Source organism: Colias philodice, chromosome 25, assembly GCF_061535455.1.
Source record: "Colias philodice isolate Cphi_HAF_F1 chromosome 25, ilColPhil1 Martin Lab GWU primary, whole genome shotgun sequence".
In the NCBI taxonomy this organism is placed as follows: domain Eukaryota; kingdom Metazoa; phylum Arthropoda; class Insecta; order Lepidoptera; family Pieridae; genus Colias; species Colias philodice.
In genome coordinates this window covers 4,419,156-4,439,536 of record NC_143110.1, presented here as the reverse complement: position 1 = coordinate 4,439,536, position 20,381 = coordinate 4,419,156, and the positions used below count along the sequence as shown (strand labels likewise).

The following is a 20,381-nucleotide window of genomic DNA, read 5'->3' as shown; positions in this document are numbered from 1 at the left end:
GTTTTTAGTGCAAGTTTCATATTACAAATTCTTGAACTAATTTATGAATATTATGTGGAATTATTCTTTGATTAATTTTAATAATGAATTTATTAAAATACTAGTTATTTTATCAATTGCCCGAAAAATTATGAATTAGAAAATCAATTAAGAATACAGGTAAATGTTCTGAAATTCATAGAAGTGGGCGTAATAAATTAAAGTAAATTTCTTCTATAATATTGTATAGAGTAAAATTGATTCAATTTTTTGGTCTTGTATCACATTAAATATTCAATCTAATTCCCTATAGCTTTAATATTATGATTTATAAGAAAATTGCTCTTTGTATATACCTATTAGTATGACCTTCTTGATCTAAATACTAATAGGTTTCTGGGAACTATCGTATAGCAGTTAGGTTAACTTTTGGTATAGATATTATGCTATAATATAATATTATATACTGTTCTAGAGAATTTATTTTTTATTAGTTTTTTCATAATCGCCGTAATGGCGACAAACATGGACGATCATTTGTTGGGCCAACGCTGCCCATTGTGAGGAGGGCCCATTAGAAGTACATCATGGTCTACAATCAGGTACATTGTAATAAAACAATAATATTTTTGGGTCCAAATCATTTTAAACGATGGGGATTTTAAATAGCTAAGCTTCCTATTTACAGAAATTATTTACATAACATTATCCTAATAATACTTTGACTAGATATTATGCTAGGTTGATATTGACGCCGACGCCGTTCACGAAGTCATCCCGCAAGACTGGTAGAAGTGCTGGGTGTCTGAAACAATAGTTTTTATTATTCTTATTTTATAGATAAATTTTTGGTGATCGAAATAGTGGGTAGTGGGATCTGCACAATCCTAGCGTTTTAGGTACTTGTAATTCACTTATTTTGATGTGTTTTTCGCCGACTATCTTATTTGTATTGCACAGCGCTGTTTGTATTTCGTACTGCTTCATATTCGCGCCTTTACACTGTTTCATACGATGTGAACAGTATGAGACGGTATAAAGGCATGTACTCACGTCCGCTAGGAACGTTTGCAGATACACAGGCGCCTAACAGCTGAGCTCGTTAACAATATAAAGGCGTGCACTCACTCGTGCGCGTGCTTGTGCGTGGCGGAGCGCGCGCGCGCGAGCAGCGACAGCACGGCGCGCTTAGTCGGCGAGATGGCGCCCCGCGCGCCGCCCAGCAGCGGCCGCTTGCGGGTGCCCCCACCCGACCCAACACCTGAGCACAACAACAATATAGGAGTGAGGACTAAGCGATACAAAGGTTCTGATTATGATACGATATTGTTGGAACAATATTTTCTACAAAAAATTTAATGAAAAGAACAAAAACACATGGAGCTGCCGAAGTACAAACAAAAAAAACTTTGCAAAATGATACACAGCCATATTAATAATTGTTGGTGTTGTAATATGTGGTAATATGAAATATTACGTATGTTATTTTGTAACACATTAAGTATTTAATGACGATTCGAAAGTTCTACTAAATAGTAGTCTAATTGAATCTAATTGAATAAATGAATGTTTGAGTTTGAGTTTGAGTTTATTGAATATTAAAATTACAAACCAAAATATATTTTACTTTTGAAGTAAGAATTTCACTGTAGAAGTGATTGCAAAAGGTATAAAAGGAAATTGCTGTTGCCACAGCTTGTTTCAACTATAATTGGAATTTTTAATTTGTAAGAGAAGTGCGGTTTTTAGGTTTTTTGGCAATCGGAGCGATTGTTCAGATTCCTATAAAGAGCCGTCGTAACAGACATTTAATGAAATATCAAACAGTTTGTTTTATTTTGCTGTAAAATTTTACGGAATTCATTCACTTAAAACGTGGCTTTATAGTTATAAAGCCACGTAAAAATAGAGAAGTTTCTCTATTTTTTTAAATACATATTAGGTTTTATAAAATCAGCAAGTTAAGTAGATTATGACAGTGTATATTTAATGCAGCATAACTTGTGCAAAATAGTCTTTAGTCACGCGGGGCTGGGCCGGTACGGGTGCTGCGTGTCGGCGGGTGTAAGTAAGAGCGACGTACCGACCTTGCGAGGCGAGGTGCACGGCGGCCGGCTTGACGCCGCGCAGCGCGGGGTGCGCGTGCAGCACGCCGCCCAGCACGGGGCTACTCAGCCCCAGGATGTCGCCGCCACCTGCCCAGCGCTCTGCGTTAGTTTGTTAGAAGCAGCAATTTTAGTAATACAAAGCCTCTAATGCATTACAATTTCACAAGATCTGAAAATTTAGTTAAACCCTGGCTGAAATCAATACGAATACTTAGATCTGTTAGTTGTGTTAAATATTAAAAAAGATAAAAGAATAGTCTAAAAATACAGAATTTGCTTATATATCAGAAAAAAGAAGTCTTACCAAGTATCGAACTTTGCGTAAGAAGATGATGTGTAGGCGGTTGTTGAATAAGCCCTCCTCCTACTAATACTCCGTGGTTAGAGGGACTTGTTATCTGCAATATTTTTCATAATAACTATCATGTACTACATGTATGGGTCGGTTAAAGTACTATAATAGTATTATAAGGGATTAAATTACTTGTTTTTGTAATCGACAAAGTGTGGGAAGGAACATATTCCATTAATGTAAAACTACACCAAATAATTTTATTTTATGCCTATTTATTTAAAAAGAAAACCAGCAAGCCAAATATATTTAGGTAGAGGTAGTATTGGAATAATTTATACAATGGTCGGTAAAAGCCTCCGTTGTCAAACTTTAAAGTGCCCATTTATTCGGGTATCGGTGTACTTTGAAGCGACTTTGCATATAAAAATATCAATTCACCAAGAATCGTAAAGGAATATTACCGAAAGAAAGTTCAATCTATTGAGTCTACATTATTATTTGAAAATATTTTTATAAAGATTGTACTTATAAAGATATTTCCCAGATATTATGTAGGTACATAACACATATTATCAATGGAACCTTCACCATAATAATAAAAATAACCAACCATAGTTTTTCACACGCTGATTACGTAAAACATAACTATACAACTTTATGACGAAGCACAAACAAAATTACATAGGCATCGAACATTATACTTATCTGTAATGGTCCTTCCAGGCAGTATTTATAAGATTCGAAGAACCATTTGAACAATCAAATAATAAGGCAAGAACAATTTGGACATAATAGGGTAAGTATATGTAAGCACTATAAGTATGTATAGATACTGTAAGTACGTAGTACGTAGGTACACTTACCTGATGGTGCGGTAGATGTTCAGGTGCGGGGTTGGGCGCAGGCGGGGAGAAGTCGCGCGCGCTCGGAGCGTGCACCGGCAGCACGGGGGCACTCGCTAGTGACGGGGTTACTGGAGATACCGCTAGTACCTGTGCAAGAACACTTGATAATATAAACATGACATATAAATATCTAACGACTCATGTAGTTTGAAGTGTTTAGCGTTTGCAGCGATACCATTGGATATCATACCATAGATCGCTCATTATTGGTGGATAAGCACCCTCATTCGGGTACTCCACAATTGTATGTCTACAGTGTTGTAGACTGTAACTTGAATAGTTATAACACTATAACTTAGTTATAACACTATAACTTGAACTCGTAGCGTGATAACGCGCGTGAATTCACGGCGCTAATGTGGAGCCACCATAATGTATCATGATATATTTTATTGAACGTGAAACTGGCATATTGATGAATGTTAGTATTGAACTTGTGTTCTATAGTGTATTAATCGATTAATAAAAGCAGACGTCTATCAATAAATACGGAACAGATGAAATAATAATCACGATAAATACTTTACGTGTAACAGGCCCATAATATATGGGACGAATTTAATTGCAACAGTTATCCAAAAAATAATTATTAATTAGCATGGAATATAAAAAGAAATTAAAGACTAAATCCTTATAACAATAAGCTAAATACTATTATGTATGTAAAGGCGACGAGTGAGTTTTTGAATGGCGTGCCATATATCTTCTTAAAAGTCAATTCAATGAAAAACAATAAAAAAAAACATGAACATAATTCACAAAATGTTTGTGTAATTTGTATTAATTAACAACAACTAACAAGTTATTTCATAACTCAATTTTTAACTAACAATAATTTAATGACGTGGAAATCCAAATTAATGAAAATCATTTAATATGAAGTGCAATTAGACGATAATCCGATCGCATCACTTGATCTCATTTGCGTACCAATTAAATTGAACACCACTAATTGATTTCCATCATTATCTATGATAATAATTATGTATTACTAAATAATTTAATAATATTAGTTTGTACATACTATGTATATGCAATAACAGCAGATATTTTCTGTAGTCAAGCTGTAGTCATTTCATGACTTAACGTTATTGATATGTAACTTCTTTAGGCGCGTTGAAAGTAAAATTTCAACGTTACGTGGAGTAAATCGACGGTATGGTATCTTTGAATCTTGCCAAAGAAGTTTCACTTCTGACACGTGAGCTCGGTACACACGCTCTTTTTTACATTTATTTGTTTCATGAAATCATTACCATCATCAACAGTATTTTTCGTCTTTTCTGCAAATACATCCTTTTACGAGTATACGAGACTATAAACACAAAAGACGAAATTCGACTACCACTAAAAAATAAAGATAAATAAAGATACATGAAAATTTTGTATCATAACAAAAACGAAAACTGTTCGTCTATCTTAAAGCAATTTGGACCGTGAAAAAAGTTGTGAAATTAATTCAGTCTCCAACCAGACAATTTAAAACGTTGATTTAATAATATCTCATAGTACGGGAGCCAGGAACAGATTTTATGACCAAGTTCCTCTCAAGCGGTAATTAGTAAAATGCATCAAAGTATAGTATTATGAAGCCTCGTGAACGTCAGCTGGAGCTCGGTTGGGGGGAAGAGCGGTTGTAGCCTCCCGTATCAGCTGACGGTTTTTCCACCAAGATACAGCCAGCTGACATATATATTTATCCACAGTTACATATAAGCTATCATCAGGTAAATTTTTGTTTGAGAGGAAATAACGGAAAATAAATTTTTCCTTAAATTTAACTTTCATGTTCGAGACACCAGCTGACGTATAATACACCATGTTGTAACCAGCTGACTATTTTTTTTCGTTGAGATATTGGGTTAGCTACAATTTGACAAATTTTTAGCTGAGAGGAAATGAATGAATGAATGTATTTTTTTTCCTATGTGCGTGGGAGGCTACAACCGCTCACCCCCCCAACCGAGCGCCAGCTGACGTTCACGAGGCTTTATAATACTATACTCTGATGCTTCTGACGAATTATCTCTTGAGAGGAAATAATGAACCCAATTTGCACCTGGCTCCCTAACCATCACGCTTGTATATAAGAGTTCCAGTGAAAATGATAAACAAATATTTTATTGCATTATGAAGCGTTTTATGAACATTTCATTTTTTTCTCTTAACTTGTACCTAAAATACAGGATGTTTTAAGAATGACACAATTTGCTTCGCGTAATTTAAAGTAGGTATGCTTAACTATTCTCTGAGTCTTGTTTTTATACTTTCCCGAATATAGCTTTCTGTTTTCCTTACCTTATATTTACACCTTACCTACACCTACATACCTTACCTTATATTTTTACGGCTCATTTAGGATGTTAAAATTTTGTTTGAAATCTGTTGTAGGTATTATTAGTTATTACTAAGTACCTAAATATTATAAAACAAAGTCATCCGACACGTCTGTCTGTTCGTACTACTGCACTTAAACTACTGCACCGATTTTCATTCTTTTTTAACTAATGGATAGTTGTTCTTAAGGAAGGTTTTAGTATAAAATTTATTAGGTTTTAGACAAGCGAAGCCGCGGGCGGAAAGCTAGCTAAAAATAAACAATGATTTGTATTATTCGAAGCTCTTGCACAGCTAACGAGTTAGCCCATTTGCGCCAACTGCATTTCTAAGAACACGGTTCTAGCTATAATATTTATTATTAGAATATTTATAAGATTTAATTCCCAAAGGAACGGATATACTTCTACAAAGTCGATTCTCAGAGATAAATCTGATTTACTTCAATGACTCTATTATACTAGTAGACGCGGCATACGCCAACATCATTGCACTAAAAAACAGCGTAAATTAATACATACCTACTTAGTACTTACTAACGCATTATCACCAATAAAGTTGTTCTCTCTTTCACTCTCACGCACGAGACATAATACATGTCTCACTCATGTACTTCGTAATAACAACTGCCGATTAAAATAACGTCCAGCTACGACGCTGCATGGTGCGTGACTAAGTGAAACTCGGGCACTTAGCTGAGTTTTTTCTTGCCAAATTAGAGAGCGGGTAACGTATCTAGCTTTTTTAATTATATCATAGCTTTACTTAACTATAACGACACACCATCAATTTTGAATGTTATCTTTAGAACGCATAAGTTTGCTAAAAGGTAAGAGGAAATACATTTTGCTATATTTTAAATTTTGATTTTTCTATGTATCTTTAAGTTAAACATACAAAACCAAAATAAATTAGGCAGATATTTGTATAAAAAACACTATCCAATAATAATATGCCATCATCCTACTTATATTTATTATAAATGCGAAAGTTTGTACGTTTGTTTTTTACTGCTTCACTCAAAAACTGCTGAACCGTTTTTCATAAAATTTTGCGAACACTAGAGGATAGCTTGGATTAACATATAGGACAGTTTTTATCCCGAAAATCCCACGGAAATGGGAACTATGCGGGATTTCCTTTGACTACGCGGGCGAAAAGCTAGTACCTATACAGGGTGGAAGGTTAAGATGGGGCATGAAGGGCAGGTACCTTAACCGTTGTAGCTACATGAAAACGTTCTTAGGAGACTATCCTTAAATTCTTGAGAAATTTTAATCTGCATTCACAGATTTTTGAAAAAATGTACGGTCAGCAAGGAAATCGGCAGTTTTCAAAAAAATTTTTTTTGATGCAAATCGATCCAGTTTCTCATGGGGATCAAAACACTCTAAAAGACCAACTGAGGTATGAGTACTAGAAAAGTCAGAAATCGCGAAAAACTATTTTCATTCATGAACAAGTAAAAAGACAAAGGCACAGCAGCATAACATGCCAGCGACGCGGGGCGTGAGCTGGAGCAGCTCATGCACGAGATAAAAAATTATTTAAATTTGAATATCGAACGAACACGTCACATTTTTATGGCTTATGTAAACAATAACACATAGAAAACAAAAGTTACCAAAAGTCACTCTGTCTTCACTAAAAATGTCCTTAAATAATTTGGAACGTTTAGATCTGTTTAGAGGCTTACTTTTTAAATAATAAAAACCCAACAGTTGCATTGGAATGGTACAGGAATAAATACCCAATGCGACATGTACCGACGCGAAAGGTAATTGCGAGTCTAGTCTAGTTTAGTCTAGTCTAGTCAAGTTGCCGTCGAAGTTGGTTGTTCGCACTGGATAGTTTTAAAAACATGGAAGAAATACGGCTGCAAATGCTACCGCCATGGGCGATTAGTCCAAGCATTGCAATCTGGGGACTATGCACGCAGAGTTGCATTTTGCAGATGGTTACGAGGCAAATTTAGAATTATCAATTATTATTTAGAATTATCGGTCCCTGCGCTCAAGGCCCGCGATAGAAGCTATGCAATAGCTTAATAAATAAATAATTCTGAATATCAAGTTAAATTACCTTCTGTTTAGAGTCTCGTAGAGGTAAGGTCTCTTCGCTATTACTTCTGCAAGAATCTGTAGGAGTGGGCCGCCTTTGTTCGTTCTGTGATGACAATATCTGCATCTCCAACATCTGCTCTTGTCTTATGTCGTCATTGTAATCCTGTTCAAGGAAATATAATATTAATTAGTGAAATAATAATCTATACTAATATTATAATGCTGAAGAGTTTGTTTGTATGTTTGAACGCGCTAATCTCAGGAACTACTGGTCTTATTTGTAAAATTATTTCGGGATTAGATAGCCCATTTATCGAGGGAGGCTATATACCTATTACGCTAAGGCCAACAGGAGCGGAGCCACGCGCGTGAAACGGTGAAGATAATAAAGTTTATGCAGTAGTGGATACTGGATAATTCTAAATGTATTTATAAAAAGAGAGATTTAAAAACATCAGAGAAAGGGCATATTATCATATGTTTAATGGTGTTTTTTTTTTGTTAGACTGGGTTCACAACACAATATGTTGAATTGTACCTACATAAGTTTCTCCATTAGATTGAGTTAATACCTTAATTTTACAGTATTTTGATGTTTTTTTATAAATGCAAATTTCTACTTCTATCAAATCATTTTAGAGGCGTTGCAATACGGAATATATAAGAAATAACAACAGATATCATACAATTTACCAAACATAATTTACCTAGTGGATTTATCAATCTCTCATTATTTCCTTATCATAATCAAACAATTATAGTAGAGCCATTTTAATAGGCAACATTTGACAGTTCAACAAAATTCAACAACGTAACCTAGTAACGACGACGTAGAATAACAATATGATATTTCGTTTTGTTAGAATTGCACATTTGCTTAATTTTTTTCAATTACGATTACATATTTATAATAATAATGTCCGATACAAGTAATTTTAAGATTTGATTTTACTGATAAACCATGCTAAACATAATAAACAATTTCTGATTTAAAGAACTGACGTCGCTACAATTTTGTGTCAATAAACCTTTTTTCTTTTTAAATACCAGAGACGTTACTCTAAAAATCGAAATCTGACATCTAGAATCGAATGCATTGATTACTTGTGAATAAAAATCACCATAAATTAATAAATGTGTTGTGTTTTTTTAATTATGTATTATACTTGTCTTATTTTGCTCTTAAAATTTACGAAAGAAAGTATATTAATGGGACAGGGATTCGCCTGATGAATTTTAAAATTGACATGTGTTTCAAGTTCGATTGACAAATGTTTCAAGTGCGTATCGATTAATTCACTTTAATCGATGTTTTTAAGCAAGTTACCTCTCTTCAAAGATAAAATTGATAGACGTCAAATGTTGCCTATTAAATTGGCTCGACTATAAACCTTACACTATCCTATACACAGTGAACGTTTTTTGTCCCCCGGTTCAGCTTGAATACATAGCACAACAGTACTAAATAATGGTTGACCAACATTGAGATATACAATATACATATGAAGACGACACCGCCTACTATCACTTATGTTCCGCTCAACATACGCCATATGGCGTTTTTTATTTGTTTTAAGTTGTAAGTGAAACGCATCAAATATGCCTTCGTGTGTGTTACGATATTGCACAAATAATACGGAAAAGTGCAAAGGAATAACTTTTATCGGTAAGTACCTAACTAGATAATAATTTTTAAAACTTAGAGCAAAAAAATGGCGCACAGATTTTGTTCGTGGTGTCTCCTCCATACGTAGATAATTATCTCAATGTTGACCAATGGAATACTCCGTACACGTCACACGTGTTTCGATTAATTTATCCCGGACAATAGGCAGTATCTCAAGTCATGTTCCATACAACGGTTACACTCGAAGCATCACAGAATTGTGTGAAACAATGAGCTTAACAGACAGGGTGATTGTGGCTACATATCTATATATATAAGGTATATAAGGTCGTCAGCTGTTGATGAATAAATCATAGATAAATAATGCACTGCAAATTGTATTTAATGTTTAAAATGACTCATTAGTATAAGTTAGAAATGTAAGGGGAATTGAAAAGCCCTGCTTTTCGTGATAAACACATAATATCTTACACTCTACTTTATTATGTGTAGTAAATACGAAAACTGAAGGAAATAAAATGTTATGGATCCTATTATTATAGAATGTAGAACCTAACTTTGCGATATCTGTATCAAAGTTTGTATATTTAAGTCCTTTTAAAGTACTTTTTATGTTTCAAATTTTACTGAAAAATAATGCAATCTATAAAAATAATAAGCATTGCCAATAAAATATCATTAATGCCGACGAATATATTAAGTTTTCTAGTATTTCGTTCTCAATCACAACTAAACAGCATTAGTAAGTTAGTCGCACTCTGTTATAAACCAAACTCGCTCGATAATAATAAATAATTAACGCTAAAAGCTTTGAATTACATCAAAACATTATTCATACGGAAGTAACAATTGAAGATATTTAATTTAACCACTGTAGCTATATTAAAACAATTTTAACTGAAAAAATCTTCAATCGCTTCAGACCTTTCTCGTATAAAATACATCCGTATTTATTTAATTAAAAATAAAGGTGTGCATATTCTCATAGCACAAAAGGAATTATTATCTCGATCGCACGATCATTAGAACAAATTCAACAATATTGCAGAAAACACGTCTGATTCTCAACAATAATTTGGTAGAGAGTGGCGGCAAAATTATTAGTGTAACTTATATTTGCGGGTGAATATTCCTCGGAAATATTTCGTGATACCGTATAATTTCACGTCATCACGTAGAAAATGGTAATTGTTTTGGTTTAGAATTTACATATTTTGTCTGCAATCTAGCTCTGGATTTCTGACGGCTCAATTTAGTTTTATCACAACGAAAGAATACACAACATTTTTCGTCTCAGACGTTCTAAGAATGTTTAATTATTTTCTTTTTGATGAAACCACGATTATTAAAACACCTCGATATAGCTTGAGTAATTTATTCTTTTAGAATATGATAATATATTATAATGAGGGAATAAAATGAGTATGTATGATATGTTAAACACCATGTTGTGAGCATTTTAAAACTGTTATAACGAAGTGTCTGGTAGATTTTCCCGCAGGGATATTCGCTTGGTACTCGGGTTAAAAATAGTTTTAGCTATGGGTTAATAGGTAATTCAGGCTATAATCTATTTCCGTACCAAATTCCAAAAAGATCGGGATAGCTGTTACGTCTTATAAGTGGAATGTAAATCTATATATAAAACTTAGAGAAATATTTTTTAAATTAACTCTATCACTCTTTATTATAAAATTTAGCCTGTTGGCTAAATGAAGCCTCCTGGTTCAAGATATTTAGGTTATAACGGAATAATATATTTCTTTAGAGATGAAAACCTTGAAGAAGGACAAAGGTGACTTTTTGTCGCGACAGCAAAATTCTAATTTAATTTTATAGGCATGGGCTGTTTGTTGTACGTACTTTATCGTGAAAATATTACACGAGATATATTAGTAATTTAGTATAACACAATTTTGCTTATTTTATTTATTTATTTTATTTATCAATTCTTTATTGCACTTAAAGAGAATAAAAGAGAAATACAGACACTTAAATATAGCTTAAACTAAGTACAAATGGCGGTCTTATCGCTTTAGAGCGATTTCTTCCAGACAACCTTTGGTACAGTAGAGGAAAACGTATAAAGTATAAACTTATAAACTTAGTACTTTATTAAAATGTTAATTAGTAAGAGCTTAATTTTATATCAAAAAGAGTCTATAAAAAGGCAGAATAATCGCTCAGCATATAATGTAATAAAAGCGTCGCTTAAAATTAATTTCGCGTAGTTCCATCACCACGTATGAAGACTCATAATTTTAAGCACATGCTCCCGATTTGGTCATAAAATCATTTTATACGAAGCGCTTTACATTGTAACAAAATTGATATTAAAGTTGAATGTAAAAATAGGTTTTAAAACGAATATGTTGAACATGAAATATCTTTACGTACAGAGGAGTTAAAATAATTTATAGCATATTGGTATTAACAATTAGTTTATAAGCGAACGCGCTGATCTCCACGTGCTGCTATTTGCTGTTAAGTGCCCCTTTTTTTTAAGTGGGGAAATCTTGCATAGATAACCACGGCCTCCGGGGTAGGGGCCGTGGGTTATGTCGGATTCCTACCGACCAAAACCCTACTGTGTTCCGTCAAGCCGCATCACCGACGGGGCCTCGGGTATGGTAGAATTCGTCCGTGAGCCTATTAAGTGCCCCTGCTACAGTGTATGGAACTTACTGGCACTAGGAATCTCCTGAGCTCGGCGAGCGCGTAGGCGATGCGCGCGTGCGCCTCAGCGGGCGTCGCGAACGCGCTGATCTCCACGTGCAGCTCCTCCGACAGGTGGGAGAACTTTGGGTCACCTGACATGCGGAGCTCTTCTTCCTACAATAAATAAATAAGGTTTAATCATCTTACCGATGTGGCGTTTCAATTGAACATCGATTTGTTTATTTAACCATCCAAATGTACATTCATACATCTGTTTAATTGTTCGATAGTTAAGATACTAAACATAACTTTTAACTGGAACTACATAACTATTGTCTAGCTAGTCCAACTCATATTTCGTCTATACAAGGAAAAACCGACCCCTTTTAAGCTCGATTGGGTTATAAATATCACGTGTTTTAGTAAGACAATCCACATACAATATTTACTTTTTGTCTATCCTTCATAGATCCTCGTCCTAGAACCGCCATTTTACACATCGTATCTTCTTGTAGACGTTTCAGCGAATTGCCTTTTGGTCCCAGTAGTTTTCCAACGAAATTAAACTGCGAACAAAATAAGTGTTTAATAAATTATCAAAAACATTTAAAGTTTGTCATTAATATGTACTCGATAGAGGAATTCATAGTAACATATTCGTTTTTATATTTTAATCTTATCCTCATCCATGCTTGTGCGTACTGCGTAGGTACACATACTCATTACTTTATTTGCAACCATAGTAACCTATAAAAAAGCTGAAAAATAAACACATATTTTATTCAATCCAATCCAATCAATGAAGTAAAATATCACGAGGAAATCGGCACGTTTCAGAACGAAAAAGTTCAACGACCTGTGACATTTGTAATACGACCACGCTCATCAAATGTCAGCGTGGGTGAATATTATAACCTAACATCTCTGAGCGTTGGGTGAGTAGACGCAATCAAGATAGTGTAGAGGGCCTAAGAGCGTATACGCACTATGCGGGTAGCCGCATTGCGGGTAGCCGTCCGGCTGACCGCAAGCACAATTATGTACGTAATATTCATTTCTATGCGCACTGCGATGCGGCTACCGCAGACCGCACAGTGCGCATAGAAATGAATATTACGTACATAATTGTGCTTGCGGTCAGCCGGACGGCTACCCGCAATGCGGCTACCCGCATAGTGCGTATACGCTCTTAATGTATAGTGATCGGCCGTCATTGTAGATGTTTAATCATAATCGCCTAAATGGCGGCAAACATCAACGATCATTTGTTGAGCCAACGCTGCCCATTGTGAAGATGGCCCATCAGGAGGTTTCTAGTAAGTTTAGCGTTAGCTACTATTAAGTATTCTGCGGTAAGAGTAAGGCAATTCAATAACAGCATGATATATTTCTTCTCTTTTTAATGTGATTCCTGTAAATATGCAGCATGGATTTTCTACATGGAATACAAGTACCACATCTATTCTTAATATTATTAAGCTGAAGAGTTTGTTTGTTTGTTTGTTTGTTTGAACGCGCTAATCTTTCGGTGTTAGATAGCCCACTCATCGAGGAAGGCTATATTATATCATGACGCTAAGACCAACAGGAGCGGAGCAATGCAGGTGAAACCGCGGAGCGAAGTTAGTATGACATAAGAATCCAGAATAATCTACAGAACCACGTGCAAATGGAGGTAAAGTATAAAATAGCATAAATCATATATACGGTCGTTGGCTAGGCTAACCGCTGAGAGGAAAACAAACAGCGTGGCATGTAGCGTAATGTAGGAGAGTGGGCGGATTGTTAACTATGAAAACTGTGTTAAAATATACTAATATTGTAAAGCTGAAGAGTTTGTTTATTTGTTTGAACGCGCTAATCTCAGGAACTACTGGTCCGATTTGAAAAATTCTTTCGGTGTTAGATAGCCTATTTATCGAGGAAGGCTATAGGCTATATACCATAACGCTAAGACCAACAGGAGCGGAGCAATGTGAGTAAAACCGCAGGGAACAGCTAGTCATATAATATACGGTCGTTGGCTAGGCTAACCGCTGAGAGGAAAACAAACAGCATGGCATGTAGCGTAAATCGTAATGTACGAGAGTGGGCGGATTGTTAACTATGAAAACTGTGTTAATGGCTGAATAAGTGTATAAGCTTTCAGATTATTAGTATTTCCTTCTAGCTAACTGTGTATGAAAAATGTTATATTCATTAAAAAATAATAAGTATATAAGTTTATGTATATGGAACAGCCGTCTATGAAAAGTATATGAATGGATGTAAGAGCAGTTTGTTCTTGATCTTTTCAATGTATAAAAGTAGAAAAATGTCCAACCATCATTGTAAGTATTCCATGAAAAAGTATAACATGAGTATGACGTACTATTTAATATTTGTAAATATTTCTTTCGCATTTGAGTGAAAAGCATAACAAAAAATACAAACGTGAATTATGCTTACACGATTCTTCGAATTTTCATTTAAATAACAATGTAATGTAGAAAGTACATGGTTATAAGACAAACTCAACTCAAATTAAAAAAATGGCTTTTGGATTAAATATATTTCAAGTGCTAGTGTAAAAATATAAATATTATAAAGAGGAAAGGTTTGTAATTATGTGTGTAAGTATGTATGTATGTATGGTTTTCACGCATTTTGATGAAATTTGGCACAGACAATCTTTAGACCCTGAGAAAGAACATAGGCTACCTTTTATTGCGAAATAAAACCACCACGGGCGAAGCCGGGGCGGACCGCTAGTGTAATATAAATGTAGAGATGCAAATAAAAAGCAATGTTAAATAAAGAAGTCTGCAATCAACCGCAAATGTTAAACAAAAGAATACAATATAAAAATAGTGCTAAGAAATTCTTACATCTGAACACAAAGACTACAAGAAAATCTATTGACCTCCTCTTTAATTCGTTCGTCGCTTGTAACGCCATTTTATAGAGTTAAAACAGTTTTATTACATTTGTCATAAGTTTATTTTAAATGTTTTAATTTCTTAGCGTTAATGCGTAATAACAATAGCTTTTTCTAATTTATATGAACAAATATTTTTGATTTTATTTTTTGATTCTTTATTCTTTATTTTCCAACACAAGTAATTTACAGGTATGTATACCCAAAACATTACAAGGCAATTGATGTTGAACTTACAATCAATCCAATGCATTAAATCAATTCCACATCAAGCCAATGAATCAATTTCCACTGGCTTGATGTGGAATCAAAATATTTTTTGCAATTTAACGTGTAATGATAAAAATAAGAAATCTCTATATCCCTTGGTCACGGCATCACGCGTGAACGGCTGGACCGATTTTGATAATGACAGTAGGCCAGCTAGTATTTATATAAAAGAAATTGGTTGTCTGTAAAGTCGGTTTACTGACGATAGTTGAACGTGACAACGTCCGATTGTGCTTCTTTGTCGCTCGTTCCGCGCTCTCGCTTGCACTTCAAGCTTTACATGGAACGCCTCAGAGCGAGGTAACGCCGTATGTGTCATGTTTTTTCTTGCGTGCAGCCGGCGCTATTGAATTATAAGACGTTGTCATGTCAAAAACACCTTTGTATTAAAATGACGCATACACAAATGCAAAAAAAAAATATTCAACACACTCACTTTGGGATGGTCTCTGACGGGCACGACCACACGCACGCACACCTTCACCGGCTTGTCGCGTGTGATGTCCAGCATCCTTCTTTCGCCGCGCCATTCACCTGTGAAAAAAAGATAGATATAGGTATTCATACTTTTGAAATGATTTATCTTTTAATAATTATCACGAGACGTGTGTATATTGTTAAAATTTAAAGTTATGAAGAAGAAAAATCTAAAATAATGATGAAAACAACTCTTTTCTGTCAAACATCATCTATAAGAACTCATTGGTGAGAAAAAAAACATTCAGCCTAATAGCACAGAATACATAATAGTAGCTATACGCCTAATATTAAGCTTAATACCCGTTTGACAGCTGTCATTTTTCCCGCCTACATCAAACACCTCTCTTGGTAAATTAATTTTTCAACGCGTACCAAAGCACATAAAATGCGACGAAACAACATCCGCGGTTCGTGGATTTATGAAATTCTGAAACATGTTTAATATTAATCTTTGTTTGGATTTGTGGCGGTATTAATTGAAAAATCAGGTAGATTCGTGCGTTATTTCATAAAGCATAGAGGGATTTCAATGCATCCATTATGTTCTATTAAAAATTTCCATTTTGCGTTATTTGTTTCAGTGTTATATTAAGAGTAAAACGCAGTTTTATCAAAATTGTTGACCACTAAAGAAAGGTCGGAAGAAAAATAATAATTTTATAACCAGCTATTGCTATTGCAAGGGTAAATAAAAACCTATAACTCGAACTTTATGATTCTAATCTTCAGTAATTACCGTCGTAGAATGGAAATCCAATTCATATTATATCACATCATTATAGAAATAAAACATGAACGCAACGGATTTTTATACGGTTTGTTTTAATAGCCAGAGTGGTTCAAGAATAAATCATCACTATAGGTATTATTATTAGTCGCTTTCTATGTCCCTATATCCCTATGTGTGCTTAAATCTTTAATACGGCAACGGATTTTGATGCAGTTTTTTGCAGGTTTTAGTACATAATTTATTAAGTTTTAGAACCATAATAATTTATTTAGTTTGGACAAATCTAGTGAAGTTACGGATTCAAAACTTGTATGCTAATAAAACAGCAATTATTTCGAATGCAAATAACCCAAAGCATGTTTCAAATTAATGGGTATTTGTGTAAATCGAAGATTTAGTAAAACTGGCTCACTGAACGCAATTAGCCCGAACCGCTAATTCCTCGAGGGAATGCTAAGCTAGTTGTACATTAATCACTAAAATTGATAGTATTGCTCAGTGTAGATATAGAGATATATAATTATCGATGTAAAGAGGGACTAATAAATATTGATTGATTTGTTTAATGATTCATGTGACGAATAAGGAAGGTTACACATTTTGGTTATTACGAGAAGGCTTGGTGAAGGCATACTACGCATCTATAGCAACACATAATATATCTATCGCCGTCATCTGGTTGAATCTGCTGAATGAATCTACTTGATTGAATGACTAGCACATTCATAGGACTCCGGACTGCGACATTTCTAAGCTTGCCTTTTCTGCAATGGTATTCTAATCATTGGCAAAATTATAAGAGAAAGTCAAGTCAAGAGAAATTTTACCATAAATAAATTTCCATACACATTTACCATAAATAATTTGATAACATGGACTTCCATGACATGTTAGTATCAATATTTATGATCAAATTTGCCAAGCGGCAGATTGAATCGAACGCTACTTGCAATCAAAACCAAAATTGGAACAAATATTTAGGCAGATGAAACAAACGTAGGTCGAAACAAGACTATTTGATGGACATCGTCTTGTGTCCGGTCCCCAAGTCTACTCAAATAGCAGATCGGTTACACAATCAAATATTTAGGCCTCTTTTGTAGGTATAAGTTAGAAACGTCAGCGGAGAGATATGGTAGAACATTTTCTAGAGAATTTGTAAATAGGCAATAGGCAATTTGTAAGTGTAGGTCAGGGATGTTAGCGGATAGATATTATAGAACAATTTCTAGATATACCTACATGCAATAGGCGACGGGTTTGTCAAGAACGTCAGCGGAGATATATGAACATGTTCGATATAATAGGCGATGTTATTCAATCTAAACTGATACTAGGAACAGGTAATGTGAATTTATGAGTTTGTGACGTTGAAGGGAGATCTCTGGATATACTGAGCTGAATGCGAAATTATTATTTATTTATTTATTTACTCTTCAATAGAACTATACATAGAAAACTTATTGCTAATATACAAAACAAAAAACAGTATAGTTTATTAGGCGGCCTTATCACTTAGAAGTGATCTATTATTTTACCAATCGAAAGCCTATCTATGAGTGACATACGTAATATTTCATTTTCTTTCCAGCCCGGTCAACTCGGGTGGAGCCGGGACGAGCTGCTAGTTATTTATGTACATATTTGATATTTCGTACACAACAGGCAGCAAATCTACGTGCCCGTGACAACATATTAAGATTAAGAATTGTTATTATTGTGCCTACGGGTTTCAAAATTGTAAGTGCTCCATTTTGGATATATTTTTTAAAAGAAATTATACATATGTCCTCTAAGATAAAGTTAAATTACAGATTATTTTTCCTTTTTATTAACTTGCCTATGAAATATTCACATTCCACAAAGTCCTAACTAAATTGGGCGGCAATTCTGTTTGACATTTGAAATCAGCACAGATAACATAACTCACAGATAAAATAGGATAATTCGAATCAAGCGGGGTTAGCTCTGAATACTTCTTCACCACACAGAGGTTTATCTAGTTTCAAACTTGTTGGGAAATTTAATCAAACGATACACGCAGGGATTAACTTTCCGTGGATTTGTATTGAGTTGGCCAAATATGTTTAGAAGTAAACAAATTTATCAAACTTATTGGTCCTACGGAATATGTGACGATAAATCCTATTATTGGTTCGTTGAATGATAAGTGCTTTCAATTTACGCGTCTGTGTGACGTCTGAAATTACCATTTTTATAGGAATAACTTTTTTATATTTTATAATTTAATTAATTATAATTAAGGCCGATTTTTCAATGCTGGATAAAACTTATCCGTCCAATAAAGTATTACACAATAATATTAAAATGTCACGTAAACTGTCAAATACGGGCAATTAGAATACGTTTTTAAAATGGTAGTTTTATACATTATTCGACGAATAAGTTTTATCCAAGCATTAAAAAATCGGCCCTTAATCGAATAAGAGTTTTATTTTACTGGTGGTTGTTTTAGTTGACATCCGTACTGGTATTAGTTTAACTTTGAATAGCATTTTCGTCAATACAATTTTTGTTTATTTTGTATTATATTTAGGTCTATTTTAGAGGTATCTGTACTTAATACAAACGTAAACGAAATGGCGTGTCTCAGTGTAACAATATCAGTATGATCCATTGAGATAATATTACTACGTATGGAGGAGACACCACGAACAAAATCTGTGCGCCATTTTTTTGCTCTAACTAAGTTTTAAAAATTATCATCTAGTTAGGTACTTAACGATGAAAGTTATTCCTTTGCACTTTTCCGTATTATTTGTATTATTTGTGCAATATCGTAACACACACGAAGGCATGTTTGATGCGTTTCACTTTAAAACCATTAAAAAATACCGTATGTTGAGTGGAACATAAGTGATGTAGGCGGTGTCGTCTCCATATTATCTCAATGGTATGATCTTATATATGTTCATTGTCAGCCATTAAATCTATTGGAAACCTGCTTGCACCACTTGAAAGGTATAATATAACAGATGTAACTCTCAAATGGTGCAATAAACATACGGTTTGTTCTGTATACTTATCCGTTGGGAATAGTCAGACTTCGCTTAAGTATCTGATAACAAGAAAATATTTGTTTCTGTAAATATTATTGATATTTTTGTTCATTAAAGGAAAATGTTAACAAGCGCTATATTTTATTAGGTATATAAATTATGTTCTTTCAATCTGTACGTTTATTTTACTGTTATTTCAACATGGAAATTGCTTTGAATGCCTAACGTTGATTTTTTAAGGAATTTAGTAGGCCTAATTAATAAAGTATCAGTTTCTAGAGCTTTTGCAAACTATTTTCGTAAATTAATCCCTCTAATTTTTACTAATGTCAATGAATATGTAATGTTAATAATGCAGGATGTAAATTATGTAACGAACAAATGCTTATTTATTGAAATAGGTCCGAGAAATGTTTTTTATGTAAATATTTCTAAGAATTTGTAATCTATTTACATAAGTGCTGTTATTACCAACTTCTACACTTTCTTCCAAAAACATTAACAGTTATAATGAGATAAATTCACGTCAAAGTTTACAAAACTTGCGGGGCGTACACACAGGAAGCCATTTAAGCCGAGTGGCCACAACGTTGTAACTAGTTAGTACTAGTTACCGCCAGTTGGAGCCGGTTCAAACTGGACAAAGTTGGTACAAGTTGATGTATGCACGCCTTTATACTCGATTCGTGGATCTGCTTACTGATTATTGGCGAGCGTAGTTTTAAGTTTTTAAATGAATAAGGGAAGTTAAATTCAATTGGACTTTTCGTAGAGGAAAGGAAATCTTTTCTTTTCAACATTGATGATAATTAGAAAACTTACGAATCTGGTCAAATATACGTACGAACTCTATTATTATTAACGTGGCGTATTATTAGCTGGATTCTCGAAGGATCCTGTAGAAGAATATTATTATTATAGGCTGATGATGAATAAAAGCAGACGAGTCGTTTGCTATTGATTATGATATTATTTATTTATTTATACATAAT

General features: G+C 34.1%; 1 protein-coding gene across 2 annotated transcripts in view; it reads right to left on the bottom strand.

Moving 5' to 3' along the window:
* Positions 1–475: 475 nt before the first annotated feature.
* Positions 476–20,381, bottom strand: part of LOC149477311 (uncharacterized) — a 57,715-nt gene continuing 37,809 nt past the window's right edge. The window contains exons 3-11 of one of the 2 annotated variants that reach the window (XM_089710807.1): positions 15,596–15,693; positions 12,422–12,538; positions 12,000–12,146; positions 7,707–7,850; positions 3,246–3,374; positions 2,392–2,485; positions 2,067–2,174; positions 1,108–1,240; positions 476–784 (exon numbers count right to left, since the gene is read on the bottom strand). In XM_089710807.1, coding sequence (XP_089566933.1) covers positions 712–784; positions 1,108–1,240; positions 2,067–2,174; positions 2,392–2,485; positions 3,246–3,374; positions 7,707–7,850; positions 12,000–12,146; positions 12,422–12,538; positions 15,596–15,693 — 1,043 coding nt within the window. In that variant the 3' untranslated portion in view covers positions 476–711. The remainder of the gene's footprint in view (positions 785–1,107; positions 1,241–2,066; positions 2,175–2,391; positions 2,486–3,245; positions 3,375–7,706; positions 7,851–11,999; positions 12,147–12,421; positions 12,539–15,595; positions 15,694–20,381) is intronic. The other variant, XM_089710806.1, reaches the window with a different exon arrangement.